Source organism: Carassius gibelio, chromosome A16, assembly GCF_023724105.1.
Source record: "Carassius gibelio isolate Cgi1373 ecotype wild population from Czech Republic chromosome A16, carGib1.2-hapl.c, whole genome shotgun sequence".
Taxonomy (NCBI): domain Eukaryota; kingdom Metazoa; phylum Chordata; class Actinopteri; order Cypriniformes; family Cyprinidae; genus Carassius; species Carassius gibelio.
In genome coordinates, this window is record NC_068386.1 from 6,385,435 (window position 1) to 6,411,317 (window position 25,883).

At 36.1% G+C, this 25,883-nt stretch overlaps 3 protein-coding genes across 8 annotated transcripts; 2 read left to right on the forward strand and 1 right to left on the reverse strand.

The window, feature by feature from the left end:
• Positions 1–283: 283 nt before the first annotated feature.
• Positions 284–3,519, reverse strand: LOC128031007 (protein DEK-like). 3 transcript variants are annotated; one of them, XR_008188026.1, is made up of 7 exons: positions 2,615–3,519; positions 2,357–2,476; positions 1,912–2,023; positions 1,647–1,795; positions 1,383–1,496; positions 1,210–1,278; positions 284–955 (listed from the first exon to the last, which is right to left on the reverse strand). XR_008188026.1 is itself a non-coding variant. In XM_052619180.1 (6 exons), the coding sequence occupies exons 1-6, from the start codon at positions 2,897–2,899 to the stop codon at positions 944–946; spliced, it is 732 nt and encodes a 243-aa protein (XP_052475140.1). In that variant the 5' UTR covers positions 2,900–3,515; the 3' UTR covers positions 284–943. The 3 variants fall into 3 exon arrangements, 2 of the variants coding, with proteins under 2 accessions (XP_052475140.1, XP_052475139.1); XM_052619180.1 differs by lacking the exon at positions 1,383–1,496 and having other exon boundaries at positions 2,357–2,461; positions 2,615–3,515; XM_052619179.1 differs by lacking the exon at positions 1,383–1,496 and having other exon boundaries at positions 2,615–3,511.
• A 4,539-nt stretch (positions 3,520–8,058) lies between these two features.
• LOC128031216 (protein DEK) lies at positions 8,059–12,706 on the forward strand. 3 transcript variants are annotated; one of them, XM_052619495.1, is made up of 11 exons: positions 8,059–8,148; positions 8,684–8,861; positions 9,310–9,518; positions 9,634–9,728; positions 9,992–10,112; positions 10,261–10,554; positions 10,666–10,785; positions 11,162–11,273; positions 11,359–11,504; positions 11,856–11,924; positions 12,014–12,706. In XM_052619495.1, exons 2-11 carry the CDS (start codon positions 8,699–8,701, stop codon positions 12,023–12,025), a joined length of 1,341 nt encoding a protein of 446 aa, XP_052475455.1. In that variant the 5' UTR covers positions 8,059–8,148; positions 8,684–8,698; the 3' UTR covers positions 12,026–12,706. The 3 variants fall into 3 exon arrangements, with proteins under 3 accessions (XP_052475455.1, XP_052475457.1, XP_052475454.1); XM_052619497.1 differs by lacking the exon at positions 8,059–8,148 and adding an exon at positions 8,256–8,275 and having other exon boundaries at positions 10,681–10,785; XM_052619494.1 differs by lacking the exon at positions 8,059–8,148 and adding an exon at positions 8,257–8,275.
• A 4,239-nt stretch (positions 12,707–16,945) lies between these two features.
• On the forward strand, positions 16,946–25,636 carry LOC128030233 (potassium voltage-gated channel subfamily V member 1-like). Of its 2 annotated transcripts, XM_052617700.1 has the most exons (3): positions 16,946–17,354; positions 19,393–20,361; positions 23,796–25,636. In XM_052617700.1, the coding sequence occupies exons 2-3, from the start codon at positions 19,416–19,418 to the stop codon at positions 24,302–24,304; spliced, it is 1,455 nt and encodes a 484-aa protein (XP_052473660.1). In that variant the 5' UTR covers positions 16,946–17,354; positions 19,393–19,415; the 3' UTR covers positions 24,305–25,636. The 2 variants fall into 2 exon arrangements, with proteins under 2 accessions (XP_052473660.1, XP_052473659.1); XM_052617699.1 differs by having other exon boundaries at positions 16,946–20,361.
• The last annotated feature ends 247 nt before the right edge of the window (positions 25,637–25,883 follow it).

A 25,883-nucleotide genomic window follows, 5' to 3' on the forward strand; every position in this document is an offset into this window, starting at 1 on the left:
TCGATTCCCGGTCAGGGAACGATTTCTTTTTATATATTTTTTTGTTTTGTGACAGGATAGTTTAATAAACGTAGAAACTTCAAATCTGCTTGATACCTACAGCAGGAAAATGCGTTGTATAGCTAGGAGGGCGAGATCCACTAGGGGGCCTCCGCAAACACCTTATGGAGCATAAGGTGACTTAAAATTATTCTAATTATCTTTATTATTATTAATAAAATATGAATAACACCCCCCAACATTTTTTGGCCTCCCATTTTTTGTATACAATTGAACAGACAAGTTATTTTCTATGAAAAATAAATTTATTTCAAAATAAACATCTTTGTTTCTGTTTTTTGTTGTTGTTGTTGTAACACATAACAGAGCCGTATGTCTGATGATAACTGACATACTGGTTACTGAGGTCAGTGTATAAAACAGAGGTCAACCCAGGACACTGACCTGCAGGTAATGAGTAATATGTCAAATTAAGAGATACGTTTGTTCTTTATAACTTGCATAAAAATAGGAGAAAGAAAAATAATGCACATATAAAGTATATTTACAAAAAAATCATCTAGAAGTAAGAGCAAAAAGATTTTTAAAAAATTGCTCTTTTCAAATTAGAATTAAAGCATAACACTGAAATGGAAGCTGACACTGCCAAAATATTATTATTATATTGTTCTGCAATACAATAACAAGCCAAACAATTTCTAAATGTGGCATGTTTCAACAACCAAAACCATCCACATCATTCACCGTAAAAAAAATAAATAATAATCTTTAGAAAATATATATTTTTTAAATACAAAAAAGTAGAATTTGCTAGAGAGTTGAGAAACATTATATAAAATAAAAATAATAACTACACAATAATGAACAGTGTAATAAAAATCGAGTTTCGAGTAATAAAGATCTTTATCCTCACTGTCCTTTTAAACAAGGCATTTTCATCACTTCAGGATATCAACTGAAAAACAAGAAAATTACCCATTATAAAAACTGCAAACTGACAGAACCGATTATAAAACACTGGTTTATTTAAATAAGAAAGTTCTGGTAATACTAGGTAACTGCATGGGATTGGGTTAGGTTTAGGGGTAGGTTCAAGGTTAGTACCTAGTTATTGTAATTACTATAATAAGTACATAGTATGTATATGAGGAATAGGACTGTAAAATAAAGTGCTACCAAACACTGGTTTAGTATTTTGGAGGTACTTACACCTTTAACTGTCTCCCGGATGAATTCCTTTCTGCTGCTCAGATCAAAGTCAGGATACTTGTCATGAACCTACAATGAAGAGGAAGTTCATAAATAAGTATCTGGAAACTTTTCAGGATGTCAAACATTAGTGGAACATATCTATATCTATTGTAAACTATTGTGAACTACACCTGTGCTAGGACTCCTGCATGGACTTAAGAGGAACTGATTTCATCCATTTAAAATCACTGGACTTCAGTTGGTTACATACAATTGCAAAATGGATCAGAAAAGTGAATATGCACCTAAGGTGAAACACCTCATTAGTTTGAAGACACCATTCAAGTTTGATATTTTGTTAATGCATTAACATTCACACATTTAAAGTATCGAAAAAGCCACTGTAACCGCTCAAAAATCCATTTTGTCCCGATAAATGCTTTGAAATAACATACTTTTCGGGTAATCTGGTTCATCGTAACTTCCTCCAAGTTGGCATCTTTCAAGAGATCCTTGATTGTCTCCTTTAACTGTTCTTGAGTTGGTGGGTATTTTTTAACCATCTTGATCAATGGCTGATCATCATCAGAGCTTTCACTTTCATCTGGAAGAAAAATACAGCATTTCAAACTCAGACAAAAAAAAAAGATTAAAAAAAAAATACAATTCTTAGATTTTAACTTCTAGTCTTGCATCTTGAGGCATTTGCTGCATTATTACCCTTGCTCTTGCTTGCTTTCTTTTTCCCTCGGTTGCTGCTGCTGTCAGCTTTCTTGGTTTTTGGGACAGGCTTTGCTGGAGCTTTCCTCTTTGTTGCAGGTTTCTTTTTTGTCTAGGAAATTTGTGAATTAAATGGTGAGTTAAACGTAGTGTGTACGGTCACAACAGCAGTTAAGAAAATCAGAGGGAAAAACTGAACACATTTCTGGGGCATCTGCAGATCTATAAATCAAAAGTGCAACAAAAGTTGTACTTGTTCTTATTATTGTGTCATAAATTAAATTTAGCTATTTCTTTCAGAGGCAGTTTAAAGTTTTCATTGTCCAGTTAAGCTGTAAATTAACTAATTGTTCATCATTTTTAATGCCTGACTTGATCAGCAGACCAAAACAACAAGCTCAAATAAGCTTGAATTTATTTGAATTATGTGAAAAATTTGTCTAACCTTTTTTGCATTCTTATTTTCATGAATGTCTTGGTCACTTTCATCTGATGTAGTCTGTTCGGACTTTTCTGATTTCTTTGTAGACTTTGTGGTTGAAGATTTCTTCTGAGGAGGAGATTTCTGTTGATTTGGCGACACGATACAAGCAATTTACGAATAGTAATATATTGCCTGAAATGTATAAAAAAAAAAGAAGAAGAAGAAAAAAAAAAAGGAATATTGGGAGCATTTAGGGGAAAAAAAAACCTTTTCACTCACTTCTTCCTCCTTGGAATCATCTTCCTCTTTGTCAGAAAATGTACCTTCACTGTCTTTGCAGTGCCGTCTAAGAGCCCAAAGATCAAAGGCATCCAGTCTTTTTTTCCGGCCTTGACCTTTACGCACAGAGATTGTTCCAGATTCTCTGAATCTTAAAATTATATTATGCACTGTAGATGATGATAACTTCAAACTCTTTGCAATTTTTCTCCGAGAAGTTCCTTTCTGAAATTGCTCCACTATTTTTTGCCGCAGCATTGGGGGAATTGGTGATCCTCTGCCCATCTTGGCTCCTGACAGAAGGTTGATAAACCAACAACAATGCCTTCGTCTTCTTCTACTTGGTTTTTAACGGCGGCTGGAATCCAGCGTAATTAGGTGCATTACCGCCACCCTCTGCTCCGGAGTGTGCGCGCGCTTCGGGGATACGAGCTCAGAAAAAGTGCATCATGTGAGAACAGAACGCCAATGAAAAGTTTACCTGACAGAGCTTTAAAACAGCAGTGGCATGTCCACAAGGGAGAATAAGCTTTGACACTCCAGTTGCCACCACCATAAAGCAGCGTATGGGATTTTGACTGAAACATAATGATTGGAAACAGAACATTTATAGCAAAAATATATTTGTGTTTGGAAGTAATCCAAGGCGCTGCACAGACAGGAAGGACTAATTTACTCATAATCGAGCTCTCACAAATGCTTTCAAATAAATGTAATTTTAGGTGGTCTCGAGCCCCTGACTTTTAGCTCCAACGCTAAATTGCCCTCGCGGTGCGGTCTGCCCTCTGTCCTCGATTTCTGCCGAGGGTAAGATGTTAATATTTTTGGTTGTGGACGATAAAAATGTATCCACGATCTGCTTTCGAAGAAATATCGTTGCATTGAATGAATATACAGCTAACAGTTAACTCTCAGCGGGACACTACAATTTTTATTATTATTTTTTTTTTATGTGCTTTAATTCAGACGTGCAGTTTTTCTGAGCACAATCAAAGCGCGGATCGAAAACGAAAAAGCCCTTCAAACTGTGCCTGATTAGTAAGTTATGTTTTGTGCTAATACTGTCAAAAAACACAAGGTTTATGTATAGACTCAGTTAGATATGTTTTAAATCACAGGCGTAACTATCGGTAAGCAGGGTAAGCGGTTGCTTACGGGCCCGGACCAATCAGGGGCCCGCCTGCGTTACTGGAAGAGTTTGATTGACAGCCGGGTCCCCCTATCGCATTTGACTACTTTTAGTTTGATCGCATTTAATTTTTTTGCGAATTGTTTTGAATAAATAATGACAACAGCATATTTGACTGAAAATTAAATAAATGTTTGAAACGAAAAATTATGAATTTTGTGTAATTTGTTTCTAATTGGAACTGGGTAATCCTCAGGTGAACATGGCATTGCGTGCAAAACAGTAAAAAACGTTGAACATGAGACAGACATTGAGTCGTCAAATTATAAACACAAAAGTGGCTTTCAAAAGCGCAAACGAAAAGATGAATTTGATCAATTAATAAATTACCAAAAATTGGAAGCTTCTTTAAAAAGATGACACAGGGGGAGATCGAGATTGAGATGGAGCAAGAGAGTGAAGTGAGTAAAGCACCTGAAGCGACTGTTGGTAGTAGCAGCTCCGTGGTTAATGCTAGCACCAGTGGATCAAGCAACATCGATGTAAAAGGTGAAAATGTTGTGGACAGAGTCGTCTCTCTGGACTTGCCATACTGTCAATTGAGAATGCCCGTGCGCGCAATCTGGACCTTAAGGATATGATCAATAACTTCGCACAGAGGAAAGCCCGGAAAATGCAGCTATAATGTAAGTGAGCATCTTTTTTATGTATTTGGACCTATGCCTATGTGTATATAGCAGTGACAGTAACAGTAACAATGTGTTATTATGGTGCGCCTACATCAGCAGTTTTTTTTTTTTTTTTTTTTTTTGGTGCGCGTAGCGTCATGACGTGTTGTAGTAGGGGGCCCGCCTTGATAAACCTGCTTAAGGGCCCGGTGTTGGCTCATTACGCCACTGTTTTAAATGAAAGTAAACAACTGAAATAATCAAATGTCTGTATATTAGATGTGTGCGGCTACTTCTTGGGTACAGTATAGGCTAGTGTATATGCTGTCGACTGTAATTAAAGGGATAGTTCACCCTAAAATGTAATATATGTCATTGTTTATTCACTCACATGTTGTCTCAAACCTACAATATATTTATATATTTTCTTGTGCTGCACACAAAAGAAGATATTTTGAAGAAGCTGATAACCAAACAGTTGCTGGTCCACATTAACTTTGATAGTAGGGGAAAAATACTCTGAAGTCACTGTGAACCAGCAACTGTTTGGTTTTCCACCTTCTTCAAAATAGTGTTTATGTTTAACAAAAGAAGGAAACTCATTCAGATTTTTTTTCTTCACCATTTAAATTTTTGGCTGAATTATTCCTTTAATGTTAATAAAACACCAAACACACAGAGAAAAATCACTCAATAGTCTTGACTGAAAAACTTTAATTCAGTTGCTTTAGTAGGAATCATTGTATATCAGGCTTTATTTTTTATATTTGTTCATTCAATTTTATTAATGCTCCTGCTAAATACACCTCTTGTACCTGAAAATAAAATACTTTATTTGTATAATATCTGTATTTGTAATGTGTATCTTTGTTCTCATTTTTAACTAACTTCTACATGATAGCCCTATAATAGGGGCCCTGTGCCTATCTCTGGGTTCCTGGCTTAGAAAAGATATGCATTAAAACCATAGACTGTAAAAAAAAATATGGACGTAGTGTCCGTGACGTCACCCATAGACTCCTCAATAGCGGTTTTGAAGCCTAAAGTGTGCAGAGCAGGCCGTCGCCATCTTGGCAGCGCGTCACCGCGAGACTCTCCCGGATAATCGAAAATGGGCAAAAAGGCGGGAGCTGATTGCTGAAGCCACGCCCACCTAGCGCGACGGCATTGTCAGCAGCGGCAATCCACCTGTCACTCAAGTGGCCACGCCCTTAATTATGCAGAACTTTAAGGCTCAATATAATTTAAACTGATGAGTTATAAAAAGATTCACCCCCCTCACAGTTGTCATGAAAGGCAAAATTAGCAATATAGACCAAAATCATTTTTTGAACCAGGCTGTAAACATGTTTTTTTCTGCTGTAAAGTTGGGCATTTTAACATGGGGAGTCTATGGGACTGACTCTCTTCTGCAGCCAGCCTCAAGCGGCCAGACGATGAATTGCAGTTTTAGTCACTTCCTTATTGGCCTCACGAGAGAGAGCGCGAGGTTGCCGCTCGATTAAAACCATAGACAGTAAAAGAAATGGACACAGCGACCCCATTGGAACTCAATTGAGACAAATGAAGCCCAGTTTTAGCGTTTTTTAGCACTTCCGTTTCTGACGCGCAGACTCAAACGAAGCTTGACGACGTCAGCAACCTGTCTGCCAGATGTAAATCTTCTAGTAGCTGTGTGTGCAAACTGCCATCGTTAATCTTGCAGAGACGGCGAGCTTAAGCGGGGAGTTCTTTGTCGTGAGTGAGCAGGAGTAAGTATTCTGATTAATTATTTTGTATAGTATTTTAAAATGTAACGCCAGTACGCCATATTAAGTTAATTGCCTGCGAGCTTCTCCACCTGTCTGTACGGTAATGCGACAGAGAGCCGAGTGGTTATGACGCAATCGTTAGCCTATTTTTTACAAAAACTGTTTATACGGGGCCATAATGTAACATAGAAGGTAATGGAGCCCTTTATACATTGTCGTGTATCTTTAGAAATAAATAATGGACAAACAGAGTCTTTAAACGCCTCAGATGTAAAGTTATTCGCTGTCAAAGTGACGCCAAAATGAATGGGAGTCAATGGGAATGCTAACGCAAGTGAAGTTCTGCTAAAAGATGGCAGCCCCCACCCGACTTCAACTTCCGGTCGAGTTCCTTGCCCCTTGATTAAAACAGATAGTTTATAGCTTAATTTTGCACCCATTTTTTTCAAGTGTTTATGTTGCCCCCCCAAACATGACATCCTGGTAACCCCATCTGATACTAGTGATGGGATTTATGGCTCTTTGAGGGGATCCGGATCTTCGCGATCCGTTCCTTTCAAAGAGCCGTTCAAAAGAATGGCTCTTTTGGCTCTTTTTAAATATTTAGTCAGTTTTAAGAAGCCAGCTTGGGAGCATCTCAGTTTATCCTGGAAATAATCACTGGGAGGTATTATGAGGTGAGATTTGTAGTCAAATAATTAAAGCTCAGATATCACACACCAATATCTGAGTTTGAATTATTCTGAAATATTGATTGTTACCTCATTTCTCATGTGTGGACTATATTCCATAGGGTTGCACAAATCCCTCTGCTTAGACAGTGACATCATTATTTTGATTTACCTTTAGTACAAAGTGTGTGTGTGTGTGTGTGTGTGTGTGTGTGTGTGTGTGTGTGTGTGTGTGTGTGTGTGTGTGTGTGTGTGTGTGTGTGTGTGTAAAACTACGTTGACTTATGTTATTCATACAATACCTACTCACAAATAAACATAAAAAACGAAGCCGGCTGCAATGAATTTCTGTGCAAAACAGCTTTTACTACAAACACTTCCACACAAGAACATTGTTATCACACAAGAACATTTTGATAGAAAACTATTTTTTTTTAAAGTAGATAAAATTAGAATAAATAAAATGGAAATGTCTACATACTACATACTATTACTACTGTAAACTTTGCAAATAGGACATCAGCCCCTTCAAGTCAATGAACAATAACAAAGTGGGCTGCAATGAATGTCTGTGGAAAACAGCTTTTAGTGAAACATTTCTATACAAGTACAGTATCACAAAGAACATTTTTAATGATTTTAAAATAAGTTTTAAATGAACACAAAATGCAATGTAAATGCATGCACAACTAATAACTAATATCATCACGCCTAGGTTGGCCTGCGCTGGGTGCGCCCCTCCCCCTATAACTGTTCTGTCTCCTGGCGGAGCTCATTTGTATGAACACGCATAGGAAAAAAGAACGATAGAAAGAACGGCTCCTCTCCAGTCGCGACTCGGCTCCCATCGTTCATGTTTATGAGCCGTTCAAAAGAATCGGTTCGTTCGCGAACGTCACAACTCTATCTGATACTACTTATTTCTTCCTCACATTTCTTACATTCAAGAATTGCATGAGTTACTGTTTCTTCTACTTTGCATTCTTCACATAGTCCAATATTCTGAGTGTACTATTTAGATTGGAATGTCTAAACTTATGCTAACTTATCTACGTCCTCATTTCCCTTTATACCTATACGTGTGATGGAACCCGAATAAAACTGATTAAAATATCATTCTGAACCAATCTTGAACTCATGAATATTCATGTTTGCTCCGCCCACTGAAGTCTATGGTGACGTCATGTGAAACCTATGAATAGGTTTTATGCATAGACATGTCCGCGTGGTCACGTGATAGCCCGCCCTCTCTTTTCAAACGCCATGTTTACTGCGCACCTCCGTCGCGACCAATTGGCAGCAACACTAACGTACAGTGAGTATATGTATTAAAGTATGAGTCCACGAGGTTTACTGAGGTTTTACAGTCTGTAACATTTTCTCTCAATTTTATGTTCACGTACACGAAGGCAGGACTTCCACGATTTGCTGCAAAAGGAAATGTAATTCTGTTTTTGTGATCAAGTAGGCGGGATGAATATGCTATTCTCCTGCGCTATCAGTCTAAAAGCTTTAAGTCACCAGGTTATGTATGAGTAAACGTTTATTTTTTTCTCACGTTTGATTGTGTAATTTACGTTTTCCGCTGTTTTCACATAGTTTACCTCACATTGGTGGTAGTTTCCTAGTCTGTTAGCACGCAGAAGGTTTGTATCTGGGGTTTATACAACAGAGACACAAACGCGCCAAATTCGTTATGCAGCACGAGCGCACTATTGATAATGTGATTAAAGGCGACGAATGGAGCTGTTGTTTATGTGAATTATACTAGTAATAACACGTCTACTAACAGTATTCTGTTGAATTCACGATTATAGCACAGCGACTTGTCTTTTTATCCATTTATTTAGGGTGCAACTGAGATCATGAGTGAAAAAATGGAAGCTGTCGACATAGAAGATGTTCCTTTGGACGAAAATTCAATAAAAGACAAGGAGAAGAAAAAGAAGAAGAGGAGTCCATCTGATGATACAGAGCAGGATGAATCAGAAAGCCCTAAACCTAAAAGCAGGTCTAAACCCAAATTGTGTAAGTTAATTCACATCAGCATTTGATGCCAAAGCGTTTATTTCAACAATTGTTATTTTTGATCATAAGTATTATTACAGTTACTTACAGTATCATTACTTTGTATTGAGTTTATATGAAAAAATAAATAATTCAGTTCATATATTAAATCATACCTGATTCCATGTCTTTTTGTGATTAGGTTTTTTAGATTAGATTCAACTTTATTGTCATTATGCAGAGTATAAGTACAGAGCTAATGAAAAGCATTTAGCATCTAACCAGAAGTGCAAGAAAATATTGTTTTATATACATAAGTGCAAAGTAAGTGAAGCTATGATTTACAGAATGTACAGTGGAGTTGCTATATATAGTATTAAGTATATACAGAATATAAATAGGAATGCAATGTAGGGATCGTATGTACATTATGAACAGAGCAGTAATGTCCTTTTAATTATCTTTGCAGTCGAGCCCGAAATTCTTGAAGGAAAACGGGAGAAAAAAATCATCCAGAGACTTGATTTGATGAGTAAACCGAAGGAAAAGCCAAAGATTGAGAGCACAGGAAGTGGCGCCAAACTGGGAGACATTGCACGGATTAATCACTCCATCGGAAAGCTTAAAGCGCCTCTGCTCAAACCTCTACATAAAATTGTATATGATCGCCCTGGAGCTGTAAGGTTTAGTTTTAGAACTCATTTAACACATAAATGGCCAAAAGCATATGTTACTACAGATTGTTGTTAGATTTCAGTTTGTAACTGAATAATGCTGCTTGATGTTCTTACAGGCGTCAACACTGCGTAAAAATCTTCGGCTGTTTAATGGATTTCCTTTTGGGGAGAACAGTGACCTTTACAGCAAAAAAATGGAGAAGGTGAAAAGGTAGTCCATTTAACTGGTTTGACTCTGTTATTCTTAATATATTTACACGTCAGTGGTGTATAAAGAGATGAAGGCACAGATTATGTGTGCTCTGATAGGTATTATTTGACAGTGACATTGTCAGACAAGTTTTTGTCCTGTGGTTTATTCCATGTCAACTCCACAAGAGGTCCCCGGATAATTATTCATAAAGTCAAATATTTTTCTAGTTGTCATTAGTTTAAAGTGGGTGTGGTAATTAGTTTTTTTTTTCTGTCTGGCAGGCTTCACAAGGAACAACTCAGAATCATTTGTCAGACTCTTGATCTGGAGAGGTCTGGAACGCAAATTATTCTTTCAGAGAGGATCATGAAATTTCTTACATGTCCAACCAACTCAGGAAAGGTGAGGTTTGTTTTTGTTTGTTTTTTGGGTCTGAACAATAACAATGCAACTTTTTATATCAGTTTATATCATGTGATACTAGGTATTTTGGAGATTAGTTTGTCTTTTGCTGTTTTCCAATGGCTTTTTCTGTATTAACTGTCTGCAGCCTGTCCTAAAGAAGAAAAAGAAGATGACCAAAGATGCCAAAAGAGAAAAGTCTTCATCCAAAAGTAAAAAGACCCAGAAAAATGTAGAAAGCGGGAAGTCCAAACCCATTGTCACTGATTCAAGTAGTGATGATGATGACGAAGATGATGAAGAGGGCAAAGAGAACAGTAAGGACACTTTGAAGTCTGCAACAGCAAATCAAGAACATAAAGACAGTGAAGATAAATTTTCTGATAAAGAGGAAGATGATGATGATGATGATGCTCCTGAAGAGGAGAGCAAGGAGGAAGAAGTGAGTGAAAAGTTTTTTTTTTTTTCTAAATGCTCCAGATTTTTTTGTTTTACAGTTCAGGCAATATATTACTATTCGTAAATTTCTTGTATTGTGTCCGCAAATCAACAGAAATCTCCTCCTCAGAAGAAATCTTCAACCACAAAGTCTACAAAGAAATCAGAAAAGTCAGAACAGACTGCATCAGATGAAAGTGACCAAGACGTTCATGAAAATAAGAATGCAAAAAAGGTTAGACAAAAACACTTACTAGTATTATTTGTGAATTCAGAATTTTTTTCACATAATTCAAATGAATTTAAGCTTATTTGAGCGTGTTGTCTTGGCCTGTTGATTAAGTCAGTCATTAAAAATGGCTGATAAACAATTAGTTAATTTACAGCTTAATTGGGCAATGAAAAATGAGTTTTAAACTGCCATTGAAAGAAATAGCTAAATTTCATCTATGGCACAATAATAATAACAAGTACAACTTTTGTTGCACTTTTGATTTATAGATCTGCAGTTGCCCCATAAATGTGTTCAGTTTTTCCCTCTGATTTTCTTAACTGCTGTTGTGACCGTACACACTACGTTTAACTCACCATTTAATTCACAAATTTCCTAGACAAAAAAGAAACCTGCAACAAAGAGGAAAGCTCCAGCAAAGCCTGTCCCAAAAACCAAGAAAGCTGACAGCAGCAGCAACCGAGGGAAAAAGAAAGCAAGCAAGAGCAAGGGTAATAATGCAGCAAATGCTTCAAGATGCAAGACTAGAAGTTAAAATCTAAGAATTTTATTTTTTATGCTGTATTATTCTTCCAGATGAAAGTGAAAGCTCTGATGATGATCAGCCATTGATCAAGATGGTTAAAAAACCACCTACTGAAGAACAGTTAAAGGAGGCAATCAAGGATCTCTTGAAAGATGCCAACTTGGAGGAAGTTACGATGAAGCAGATTACCCGAAAAGTATGTTATTTCAAAGCATTTATCGGGACAAAATGGATTTTTGAGCGGTTACAGTGGCTTTTTTTCGATACCTTAAATGTGTGAATATCAAACTTGAATGGTGTCTTCAAACTAATGAGGTGTTTCACCTTAGGTGCATATTCACTTTTCTGATCCATTTTGCAATTGTATGTAACCAACTGAAGTCCAGTGATTTTTAATTAATGAAATCAGTTCCTTTAAGTTCATGCAGGAGTCCTAGCACAGGTGTAGTTCATTACAATAGCTATAGATATGTTCCACTAATGTTTGACATCCTGAAACGTTTTCAGATACTTATTTATGAACTTCCTTTGTTTTGCTTCATTGTAGGTTTATGACAAGTATCCTCACTTTGATCTGAGCAGCAGAAAGGAATTCATCCGGGAGACAGTTAAAGGTGTAAGTACCTCCAAAATACTAAACCATTGTTTTATAATCGATATTGTCAGTTTGCAGCTTTTGTAATGGATAATTTTCTTGTTTTTCAGTTGATATCCTGAAGTGAAGAAAATGCCTTATTTAAAAGGACAGTGAGGATGAAGATTTTTATAACACTGTTCATTATTGTGTAGTTCTTATTTTTATTTTATATAAGGTTTCTCAACTATTTAGCAAATTCTGCTTTTTTGTATTTTAAAAAAAGTATTTTCTAAAGTTAAATTGTTTTTTAATTTGACAGTGAATGATTTGGATTGGTTGTTGAAAAATGCCACATTTAGAAATTAATTGTTTGGTTTGTTATTGTATTTCATCATAATATAATAATAATATTTTGGCAGTGTCAGCTTCCATTTCAGTGTTGTGCTTAAAGAAATTTGGGATATTAATTCTAATTTGAAAAGAGCAAAAAAACATTGTTTTTTTATCTTTGTTTTGCTCTCATTTCTAGATGATTTTTTGTAAATATACTTTATATGTGCATTTTTCTTTCTTCTGTTTTAATGCAAGTCATAAGGAACAATTGTATCTCTTAATTTGAGATGTTACTCATACCTGCAGGTCAGTGTAAGATCAGGTTCTCTGATAAGTCCTGGGTTGACTTCTGTTGTTTACACTGACCTCAGTAACCAATATATCAGTTATCATCAGACATATGGCTCTGTTATAATGTGTCACAAAAACAAAACAGAAACAAAGAGGTGTGTTTATTTTGAAATAAATTGATTTTTCATAGAAAATAACCTGTCTGTTTATTAAGACTAAGGTTCAATTGCCACTCCATGGTGTTGTGCTTCAAAGTTTTCGTTCCAATTTAAACTGTTTTAATGTGTTGATCTGTGGAGCAGTTGTAAACCTTTTTGAATAGAAACCCCTCATTTGTCAAACATGCAAAGCTTATTTTCCCCAAATTCCAATATTTTTGCTAAAATTACATCAAAATTGCTGGTTTTAAACTTTTTTCTTTCATAAACAAAAAATGGGAAACCAGAAAATATTGGGGGTTGGGGTGTGTTATTCATAAAGTGTTTGCACACATTAGGTGTTTGCTAAGGCCCCCTAGTGGATCTCGCCCTCCTAGCTTTAATACAGGCATTTTCCAAACAGATATCTGTTGGCAACAGATAGATTTGAAGTTTCTACCTTTATTGAACTATTCTATGAAAAAAGAAGAAAAAAAAAGTAGTCGTTCCCTGACCGGGAATCGAACCCGGGCCGCGGCGGTGAGAGCGCCGAATCCTAACCACTAGACCACCAGGGACTTCTGCAGTTGGATGCAAGAAATGTCATATTAGAAGTTATATAAAGCGTACGATCCTCTCTTTAAAATAAATTAAATTTAGACAATCAACCAGCGGCTAACACCTCAGTGCTTCTAAAGGACTTCTGTGTTTAAAATCACCTGCCAAACAAATAATGACAACTGAAAATGTTCCATACATTATAATACATAGAGTTCATATAATGCAAACAAATCACTATCATTTAACAAACTAGGATAAATTTAAGAAGAAATTATTGTCTTCACGCCACACTGTTTACTTCGTTTAGGGCTTTAACATTTCCTGATTGCAGGCGGGAGGAGAAACATGGCAGAAACATCGACAGGATTCCTTGATGAATAGAAAGTTCAGAAAAACAGAATTTATTTGAAATATAAATCTTTTTTATATCATAAATGTCTACTGTCTTTTTTATTAAATTTAATGCAAAATCAGTCAATCATAAACTACAAAATCGGTGTAATGGCAATATTTCCAACATCTGAAATGTAAGCATTTCCAAATTTTTTAGCTTTCCCCGAAGCTCTGGTGGTGACTTCATGTGTCTGTGCAAGTTGTGAAAATTCTGAAAATTAATCTTGAAATAATTGGATTGTTGGATTTCAAATCTGTATGGGCTGAGGCATCAAAAATAACTAAGTAACAAGCTGTTTTATGGATGGTAAATGTAATATTACTAAAATCATATCAGTAATTAGCAGTGATGGGAATAACGGCGTTATAAATAACGGCGTTACTAACGGCATTACTTTTTCCAGTAACGAGTAATCTAATTGATTACTCTTCTCATCTTAATAACGCCGTTACCGTTACTGCCAAAAAATGCGGCGCGTTACTATAACTGATGATGAAGCTGTTTGTTTTTTTTTCATCAGACCAACTAGATCTCTGAGCGAGAGGCAAATACTTTTTTTACTGTTCTTCCTTGGTTAGTGGGCAGAGCACGAGACAAGCGCATAAATGCTGACGATTGGCTGAGGTAGAGTAAAATTTCATTGTAAGCCAATCAGAGGTAGAGTTGGGCGGGTTTTCGAAAGCACGCATAGTAGTGATGGGAATTCGGCTCTTTTGACTCAGCTCACTGAAAAGAGCCGGCTCTTTGGCTCACAAACGGCTCTTTAAATGACTTTGACTATAATATTTCAATTTTTATTACATAATTATTTAATTTCTATAGGCTAAATTTGAAAAAAATAGAGTTGGCTCTTCAGATATGCGAGCCAGCTCCCGAAGTTCAACTAAAAAAGCCGGCTCTTAGAGTCGGCTCATTCGCGAATCGTGAACGACTCCTCAAAAGCTCATTCGCGAACGAGTCGATCCATCATCACTAACGCTCATTCGCGAACGACCCATCATCGGACAGGACAGGACACACAACGAACAACACAAGCCAGTCAGTCAACCAGAGACAGGTATGGCGACGAGCCCAAATAATCCAAAAGTAGCCTTCTCTAAATAGAAGTATATACATTACTTTTTCCTTCAAGAAATTAAAGAAACAATAAAAGGAAATACCAAAAGTTCCCAAAAATCTATCGTGTTATTTGCATTGATCCACTATATAAACATAATATCTACATACATGCCATTTGATTGGAGGCTAGTCTCACTTTGTCCCACAGCAACTTTTTTTTTTAGATGTGTGTACAATGTTTCATGTTTCTGTTAATAATGTATTGTATTAAGTGTCCATTTCATTATAATATTCAGATTTATCATAAATAATTGAACATGCACATGTATTTTAAGTTCCTTTAAAGAGGGGTAGAGGTGGGGTCACGTTTGAGCATTTAAAATTTAATTTTACTTGAAAGTAACGCAATAGTTACTTTCTTAAGTAACTAGTTACTTTAAAAATTTGTAACTGAGTTACTAATTTAGTTACTTTTTGGAAGAAGTAACTAGTAACTGTAACTAATTACTTTTTAAAAGTAACTTGCCCAACACTGGTAATTAGTCACAATACTACTCAGCTACTGCAAAAAGTAATATTATTACTGCAACTATTAGTAACTAGCTAGGCTACTGTCCAACACTGGTAATATGTAAAGTAATAGTATTACTTTTCAAAGGAGTAACTAATGTGTTTGGAGTCGAATTAGTAAGTCTTTCTTTCTACTGTGGAGATGGGATTTCTGAATTACAACCTCTCTGTTGTCAACATTCACTTTTGTTGTATGAAAAAAAGGTTAAAGTGAATACTGGATGTTGCCTGTCAATAACTTCTCCAAGGAACAACAGTATTCAAGTATGGAACAAGATGGTTGGTAAATTGTCCCTTTGGGTGTGTGGTATCAAAAATATAGGTCTAATGTGAATAAAAAGTAGCCTATATACTTAATTCATTCACATGGTCAACTTAGTTTCCCGTCGGAATTCATTTATATGCATTACAATAGCCTATAGGCTATGTTTTCATAACAATTGTATATTTTCAAATGTAACAAAATTCTCCTTGTGAAGTGTTTTGCTGAAAGTGTGCTCGTGCTATCGTTCTTTGTTAAAATGATATCCAAATTTTACTTTAGTGTATTTTATTCCATGTCTAGATGCAATTTGATAATTTGTTTGTCTGTTCTAAAGTAATGGCATTAGATGTGGCATTCATTGACTTAATTGTGCAAATATTTTTAAGGCCACTATATAATTTAGGCCTATATTTAATTTAGAACATCAAAAAATAAATTATAGGCAATGCCCCGAAATTTTAATTAAAGTATGTTTTATAAAAGATATGTATTTAATTTAATTAGGTTCTCTCAGCTGAGTATTTATATAGTTACAATTATTTCCAGTAATTTTACCAACACAAACAGCAGGGGGCAACATGCTACTTTAGAAATAGTGAAATACATGCTACTTTAGAAATAGGCTCAGAAATAGTGAAATAGCATTTCCAAAATTATTCACTATATCAGGTGCACATTATACATCTTTTGATATTTTTCACTCACACTGCAAGTTAAATTCTTCAGTTATTTTACATTTCAATTACATTTTGTGTAGAAAATGTTGTAACTTTAGAAAGTTGGACCAAATAACGAATAAAGAAAAACCTGTGATAGATCAAAGCTAATAATTTCTGTGTACCGAAAATGTGTGCTCATTCAGCAATAGTGAAATAATGATGGTATGCTATTCTGAAAACAGATCTCCTTCCACACATTTGTGATCCACCTGCTGATTCAATAATAACTCATTCATTCATGAATACATCACCAGTTATACAATTAGGTAGTTATACAATATGCAGACCTGCAGTGAGATCAGAAATGTTCTAATCAATGTGATTAGACTACATTTTCTTCCATAGGCTATTGCTGTTGTTATATTCATATCATATTAATCGGTATATAATATAATACTAAAAACCAGTAAAATAAACATCTGAGGTGTTAAAGTGTTTTGTCATGTGATTCTACATTTCAGGTTTCCTAAAAGCAGGGACCGACAAACCTTTATCCTCTCACAAAATCCTGTTTCTCGGGTTTTATGCTATAAAATCAGAGTTTGTAAATCCACTCGCAGCTGCATGTCCACCCTTTTCGTACCACCAAACCATGGACTTTGTTTTGAAATGTGTGGGAAAAGTTATTTGAAACAAGCGTAGGTTTAAGGGCAAAGTTGACCCACCCACGAGGATCAAAGCATGGTTTGCTTTCTACGTGCTGCGCGAGTGCGCGCGCATACAAGCGTAGATCTCGTGACAGCGAAGCTTTGATTTTTCCAGACGATTACAACGCGTCTAATTTTTTTCTTCTTCTCTTTTCTTTTTTTCTTTGGTTGTATTAAGTGTCTGGAGTTTGTTGCTTAGCAGCCTGAAAATGACTCCTGATTGGTTGATACCTCGCACTCTCTCCAGCGCGTTAAAACGCTTCTGAAAGGTGCACGAGGCGCGCTTCAGAACTGTTCCGAACTCTGATGAACCTGCGAAACCGCGAGCCGCATCAGTACTTCTCTCTGAGCATTTGGGAATATTCTGTTTGCATTATGTACTTTAGTTTATCGACAGTGGATCAGCATCTTCTGAAGTGGGAACAGAGTGAAGGGACAGATGGATCCAGCTCACCTCACACACGAGCTTTCAGTGTAGGTTTATAGGCTGAAGGTGGGTGTCCACAGTTACTGTTGATCCTGTATCATTCTTTATGTTTTGTATTTTTAGATATCCAGCTGATATTTAAAAGGCTGCATGAGTTTAAAACTTATTTACATACAGCCCATTTTAGTATTAATTGATTTCTATATATTATTTTCTATTTAGAATCTTGTACAGCGCTTTAACTGTGCACTAAATACCTTGTAAAATAACTGACAAACAGTGCATGACTTTGCACAGTCATTATCAGACTGAGAGATGGGAATAATTTGAATTATGTAAAATATTAATTTGTTGTTACTTCTCTGGATCTGCACAAACCTCTGCTTTATATTCCCCACTGAATATGTTTAACATTGAACTAGAGTTTGTTTGGAAATAAAAGATTCTCAGTATAATTGTAGTAGAGCTCAAATTTTTTAGAATGCTTTTACTTCCATGCATTTTATTTTAATATAAGATAAGACAGTGTTTTCCTTTCAATTGCATTTTCAGTCTATTTTTAGGTTTAGGTTTTTATGTTTTTGAGAATGTAAAAAAGAAGAAGAAACCATTTAACTTAAAATCCTAAAATGTACTTAATTCTGCATTGACTGGTTTTCAGTCAGAAATAGAATCTAATGTGACTGGACTGACTTGAGTCTATTGGGTTACACTAATGAAAGTGTTTTTAAGGATGAGATGAGGTATAAACAGCAGTGCTTGTGTTCACTTTTTACAGTGATACAGTACATTGACAGTGGCTTGCTTTAGTGAAAATGCCTTCTCAAAGGTTGTTCTTACATTGTGCTCAGATCTCTTTAGTGTGATCCCATGGGACCTTGTTAAAAATGCAGGTTTTAAAATGACCACCGTGACAATATTATAGAGGACCGTACCAAAGAGAATTAATGATTACAAAAATAGTACCATTAGTTCAATTAATTAGACAGGCCAGCTAAAATATTTAAATCTCAACGCAGCTTTGAAGAAGTAGGACACTGCCAAAGGCTTCTTCTCCCTCCCACCGTGTCTGATGTATGCCAGTGATGGCGTAAAAGAGAGAGAGAGAGAGAAAAAAAAATTCATTAAGGGAATTTACTCATTCAATACACAGAGCTATCAATAAGTTGGTATTACACTTAGCTAACTGTATACACAGACTATCCAAACTGTCTTTTTTTATATCTATTAAAATGCTTATTTGAGAATCATAAGGCAGATGAAGTATTGTAATGTGTGATATTTACTGGATAAAACATATAATAGGGCTTGTTAACCTGTGTTAACGTCTTTTTAAACCCAGACTTAAGGTCAGTTTTAACCCTGAGTTATGAATCTTTCAAGGTGAAACAATGTGTTGCTTGCACGTTAGTCTCAGTGCTTACGTCATTAATATTCATATGCTTTATACATTTGCACAAACTTGCAAAGCTGAAAGTTATTGCATCAGCGCAAAAGCATTAACTGGAGTGATGAGGAGGAGCTATTGTTTTTTGCTGCATGTTTTAGAAGATTTAAAGGGAAAGTCCACCAAAAAATATTTAATTTCTGTCATCATTTGCTAACCATTATATCATTCCAAACCTGTATGGCTTTCTTTTTGTTCTGCGGAACACAAAAGAAGATATTTTGAAGAATGTTTCAACTGTTTTGTACAAAACAACATTGAACCCCACTGACCTTAATTGAGATATTTTAAATATATTTTAAATATTGTATTTAATATTTCAGAATATCTGAAAAAGAAAGTCATACAGGTTTGAAAACACATGAGGATGAATGATGACAGATTTTTATTTAACTCATTTTGTGCAATAGGGTTATCAGCATTAATGGTTCACAAATACAGTCTGGAATCTCAAAATCGGAATAAATCATTTTTTACTATATCATAAAGTATGACAACTGAAGATTTTGTTTGCCCAGGGCTATGAGAGACCATTTAAAGTGTGAAAAGTTTACATTTTTATCCTAAATTTAGACCAGCTGCCAAATCCTTATTATTATTGATACTGCTCTTTTCATTCTGTCATACTAATGCACTTTCCTTCACTGGGTCTCTCAGGGCTCAGCGTTACACAGAACACAATGATCACAGATTCATCAAGTCCAGCAGAGTTCTACGAGGACAATGCTTCACTGCTGTCCTTGGACTCTAGTGTTTTCTTCAGCGAGCCTGCACTACCTAGCAACGATCCGCTGGATTTCTTCATTATAAATGTGGGAGGCAGTCGGTATATCCTCTCTCAGGAACTATTGGCCTCTCACCCGGAGACTCGTTTGGGCAAGCTGGCCCTCTCTAGACGAGACTCTGCTTTAGATCTATGCGACGATGCAGATTTCTTGGAGAACGAGTTCTTCTTTGACCGCAACTCGCAGACCTTTCAGTACATCATGAACTTCTACAAGACGGGTCGCTTACATGTGCGAGAGGAGCTGTGTGTGATCTCGTTCCTTCAGGAGATCGAGTACTGGGGCATCGATGAGATCCGCATAGACAGCTGTTGTAGGGACAGATACTACCGGCGGAAGGAGATGAAGGATTCGTTTGATATTCGTAAAGATGCTGAAGTAATAGACAACGAGGAGGAGGACTTCACCGGTGTTTTGTGCCAGGAGTTACGCCAACGTCTATGGGATCTTATGGAGAAGCCGGACTCCTCTAAGGCGGCCAAGATGTTTGGGACGCTATCCATGTTCTTTGTAGTGGTGTCCATCCTGAACATTGCTCTGATTTCACTGGACTTCACAATACTTGGTGCACCCATCATCTTGGACGCTCTCGAGTACATTTGTATCATCTGGTTCACCGGTGAGCTGGTGCTCAGGTTCATGTGTGTTAGAGATAAGTGTAGGTTCAGCAGGAGTGTGGCGAATATCATTGACCTACTGGCTATTCTGCCCTTCTATGTGACTCTGGCCGTGGAGAGCCTGCATGGTGGATCTACGGAGCTGGAGAACGTTGGACGGGTAGTTCAGGTGCTGCGCCTAATGAGGTCTCTCAGGATGCTAAAACTTGGCCGACACTCAACAGGTGAAATACCTATTGAAACTTATCATATAATCATACACTACCGGTTCAAATGTTTGGGGTTGGTAAAAATGTTTTATGTTTTTGAAAAAAGTCTCTTATTTATTTGATCAAACATTTAGTAGAATATATTGCAAACTATTATTACAATGTAAAATATTTTTTTTTTTTCTTATTCTAACATATTTTGAAATGTAATTTATTCCTTTAATGGCTAATCTGAATTTTCAGCAGTCATTACTCCAGTCTTCAGTGTCACATGATCCTTCAGAAATCATTATAATATGCTGTTTTGGTGCTTAAGAAAAATGTATTATCAATGTTAAACACATTAGTGCAATATATATATATATATATTTTTTTTTACCTTTAATAAATAATAAATATTTTTGTGGAAACCATTATACATTTTTAATGATTCTTTGACTGTTATAATGTTTAAAAGAATAGCATTTTTTAAAGGAAATCTTTTGTAACATTACAAATGTCTATACTGTAATTTTTTTAGCAGTTTAATGCATCTTTGCAAAATGAAAGCATTAATTTCATTTTAAAAAAATCATACTGAGCCCAAACTTTTGAATGGTAGTGTACTTTTTTTGTAATTAATAAAAAAAAAGTGATTTAAGTGATTTAATGAATGTCTAGCTTTTCGAACATGCACTGTTGTGAGTTGCACATGTGAATCAAGTGCTGCAGGTTTGCCAAAGGTACTCGTAAAACACACGACTGACCTTTTTGGGCATTTTAACATGGTCCTGATGGACTCTCAACCTGGGGAATGAAATAATTCATGATGATGTCAGTCTCTTTTTGGGAGAGAGAGTAAATGTATTCATCCATTCATATTTTGACAGTATCCCAGGGAGACTTAAAGGAATATCCTTACATACACAAAGTTACTGAGAACAGACCGGTGACTTTGATCTTGGATTTTTGTGAAAAGAAAGAATCTCTTTCTAAGATGCTGCCATAAAGTCACAAATAATTAAACAACATGATATGCAAGGGCTAAAATACAAGGGTACGGTTGGGGAATTTGGTGTGACTAGGGTCTTATCATGCCAACTTTCATGTGGAAATGTATAATTAGGGAAAACTGAGTTTCATAAATTATCCATTTTCACAGGGTCTCACTATCATTGTTTAGATTTAACACATTTTTAATCAGACAAGGTCGGTTTTGTTTTCAGGATAGATATCTGAAGAAAACACTGACAGATAATCCACAGAGGGAATGGGAGCGACTATTTTCATAACCGTCACATTTTAATAATGCGGTCCCTCTTGTCTACAGCGTTCTCTGCATCTCTGAAGGTGTTTATTCTCATTAGTGGTTCGTCTGATCAGAAGACACAAAATAAATTAAAGTGAATGGAGTCAGGCAAACCCCATAGCCATAAACATCAAATATGAACTGTGCTCAGACAAATGTGACACGTTAGTCAAGATGAGAATGAAAGTGAATGAAAAAACAAATTCAATATCAATCTTTTGAGTGCTCCACACTGCATTTTCATTTTTTCAAACAGAAGCTTAGTCTTTCACAGAAGCTCATGTTGACTCCAGCACCTCAGACGTGGGTTAAGGGGCCATAAAAGCCAGCGTATTAATGACAAAATACAGTTCCTGCTTCTAAAAATAAAAGGACATGCTTTGATACACACAGTAAGTAGGCTAGGTGTCGACTTTAGATTCTTGATGTTCTGTCTGTAAATGTATTCAGTGAGGCTGCTAAAAAAAGAATAAATAAAGCATTTCTCAGGAAGCCGTGACATTTTGTAGTGAGAGAGTATAGCAGCTGTTCTCAGGTGTCTATATTTAAAAGCTGGAATATCTGGATGATTTGATAACTGTTATAAACTTTTTGATTTATCTTTTGCAGTAATATTCACAAACTGGCAGATGCAAATGTTCTCAACATCTCAGATCTCAAGTTGACAGTTTAACCTCTGAGTCCAAGCCTCTGTTACTAATTTGAAAAGGAGTTGCTTCTTTGCAAGCTCATTATATCACTGTATTAAAAGCTAATTTTATTATGCAGAGTATTATAAGAGCATAATAAGTGAGCGAGTGTGATTACCTTCATCTGACAACAGCATTCATTCTTCAGCTCAATTTCATATTCACAATAAAACATTAGTCTGAATGTCTGCTGAAGAAAGCGATATCTTTGTCGTACTATACTTTCATCTGTTAAGGGTGATTTTCAATGACAGCGTTGGTCCTTATTTTGTTGGCTGCATCTTAAAAGGTGGTGTTGAAAGTAAAAAAAATAACTATTTTTTACAAGCCTGATTCATTCTCTTTCAAAATAAAAGTCTTTACCGCTGACTCACTCATAAAAACAGTCTCTTGTCCCCATCTAATGGTGAAACAATGTAACTAATAACCATCACAAACAAACACACACACATTATCCCTGCGTCCATGTCCCTGGATGGTCTACTTTTTCAAGTAGATCTTTGAAGGGTGGATAGGTAGGATTTCCATATCATGCCAATTTTAAAGGCAGCAGCAGCAATAACAGACAATTTAACAGAGTAGAAATGGTCTTTAAAACTAAATTACTTTTTATAAATTCATTAATATAAATTATAGAAAATTAAAATAAATTGTTATTATAATTTTTTATTATAAAAAGAAAAGAAAAAACTCGTCCATGTCCCTGGATGGTCTACTTTTTCAGGTAGATTTTTGCAGTGTGGATCCGTGGACATTCTAATAGCTAATATGCCCCACAAACCATTGTGCTTTGGTGAAGGATTCTATTATGTATTATTATAAATCTACTGCTAGTTTTTTTTCATAATATGGAAGTCAATGTGGGCCAGCAACTGAAGGTGAACTATCCCTTTAAGGGCGTAGAATAAGCAAATTAGGACACAGCATGTAACACCTGCTGTAGCTTGATTCTTTGTTACATAGAGTTCCATGCATTGGGGAACACTGACACAAATTACACAAATTATCAGAAAGTGCCCTAATGTTTTTCCTTCCCTAATTATTTGAGATGCCTCTCCTTTTTCCATGCTATTGTTTAAAGGTTAACAGTAATTTAGTAATTAGGTTAATTATTTGCAATAGTCTCTATCCTCTTGGCATGCAGTAATAATTTTAAAATTAGGGCTGTTAATTTAACACATCTATTTAGTGAATTGAATCATAAAAAAAACAATAAAACATTTTAAAATAAAAGGTTTTAAAACCAAATCATGCACCTGACATAGAAAAAAAAAAACAGTTTTAAAGTCACTTTTTACAATGTCTCTTCATTTTTGGGTGAACTTTCCCAGTGGGTCTGTTCAGAACGACACCAATATTCACATGCCATACAAATATATATTTTTTCTGAATGGCTTTTTGTCTTACTGACAAGTCTGAAAAAAGGAAAAATTAAAAATGAAAAAACTTTATCTCTTCTTTGTGTGATCCAGGTCTCAAGTCTTTGGGCATGACTATCGCCCAATGCTACGAGGAAGTTGGCCTCCTGATGCTGTTCCTTTCCGTGGGCATCTCCATCTTCGCCACAGTGGAATATGCTATTGAACATGACATGCCAGAGACCACCTTCACCAATGTACCCAGCGCTTGGTGGTGGGCCACCACGTCCATGACCACAGTAGGGTATGGAGACATCCGTCCGGACACGGCACTAGGAAAAGTGATGGCCTTCATCTGCATCCTATCTGGCATTCTAATTCTCTCGCTACCTATCGCCATCATCAACGATCGGTTCTCCGCCTGCTACTTCACACTTAAAATGAAGGAGGTGGCGCTGCGGCACGGGGAGGCGCTGAAGCGACTGACGCGCAGCTCGGCCTCAGATATGTCAGCGATAGGGGTGAACTTGCGGGACGCCTACGGCAGAAGCATACTGGAGATGCTGCGGTTGCAGGGGCGAGAGCGAGCCAGCACACGCAGCAGTGCAGGAGATCTTTGGTGATAACAGTAGGCCTGCAAGCGGCCTGAGAGAGAGACAGATCAAGTGAGTGAGAGTGGTCTTTTAAGGATCTCAAAACCTTTAAAGGCATCAAAGGCTCAAAATTTGCTTAATCTTTAGAGTTTATTGCATTCGAAAAACAAAATCATCCTGCAAAAAACAACTGAACGTTCTAGTGTTTCCGATGTAGAAACATTGCAATCCTGTAACAATCAAATGCAGCTTTGCAAAGTGGCTAAAATGGTACAGTGGTAACACTGTATTAGAAATGAGCCCAAACCTGCAGCATTGCAGATAAAGTGCTACTGCTCATTTCACATGCAAATGGGTAATTTCTTAATGTTGCGATCTAATGGAAGAAGCAACAGATCTTTTCTTCCATACTGGGATGTAAATCCAAGTGAAGCTGATTGGATGGAGGAAATTGTGCATGTAATTGTAAGAAAGAAGAGGGGTTTCAAATTTTCAAGTTTTCAATTTACAATTCTGTCATAATTTACTCACACTCATGTCTTTCCAAACCTGTATAATTTTCTTGCCTCTTTGGAACATGAAAGAAGATATTTTAAAGAATGTTGAAGAGTAAACAGTTTTGGTTCCCACTGACTTTCATTTTATGGGCAAATAATACAATGGAAGTCAGTGGGAACCAAAACTGTTTGGTTACCAGCAGTCTTCAAAATATCTTTAAAACAACATGAGGGTGAATAAATGAGGTAAAAAAGAAATTAAATAAAAATGAAACTTACATGGTTGAATCATTCACAATAAGATCAATAGCATGCATTATTATTAACATTCCATATCATGCCAACAGACCATTTAACAGAGTAGAAAATGGTCTTAAAACTAAATTAGAATTGATATTATAATTTTTTCTTATAAGAAAAATAAAACTTGATAATGAACCTCAGGGGAAAAAATAAGACCCATTTTAGGGTGAAGAGAATGATTTCTACTCCACTAGTGGCACAAAACAGAATTGCAAAAAGAAATGCTTTTTTTAAACAGGTTTCCCTTACACTGCCCTTGGTTGGACAACAGTTAGCCACACCCCAAATTCTCACCATTGGTTGCATCAGTGTTTCCATCCTGCTTAAAACAACCATAAAAATTCTGAAAATGGCACAGTGTTTACATGTTTCGACTGAATCAGCCAACGACTTACTTTAAGCTGGAGAAAGTATTTTAATGTGACACTATAATCATCAAAATGATTTTTCAAAAATTGCTACATGCCAGTTCTATTCATCCTTGTGCAACTCATTGATTGTTTGTAATATAAGTAGTTCCTACTGTTCCTTTTGAAGATCTGTAATAAAATCTGTGTCTGGATTTTCCTGTTTGGTTGTGTTTTAAGGGCTGCATTTACCTTAGAGAAATGTGCATATTCCCTGCGACTTGTTGATCCTTGTAAAATATCACAAATGGCCGGAAGATTATGATGACCCTGTAAGAGCAACAGGTCTGCTCAAAGATGCATGGCTTATTTGACACATTACTCAGAAACAGTTGCAGCTAGACATTCAGAGCTTAAAAGCTTAGAGAGAATCATTCGCTCCACTGACCACAGCTAGACAGT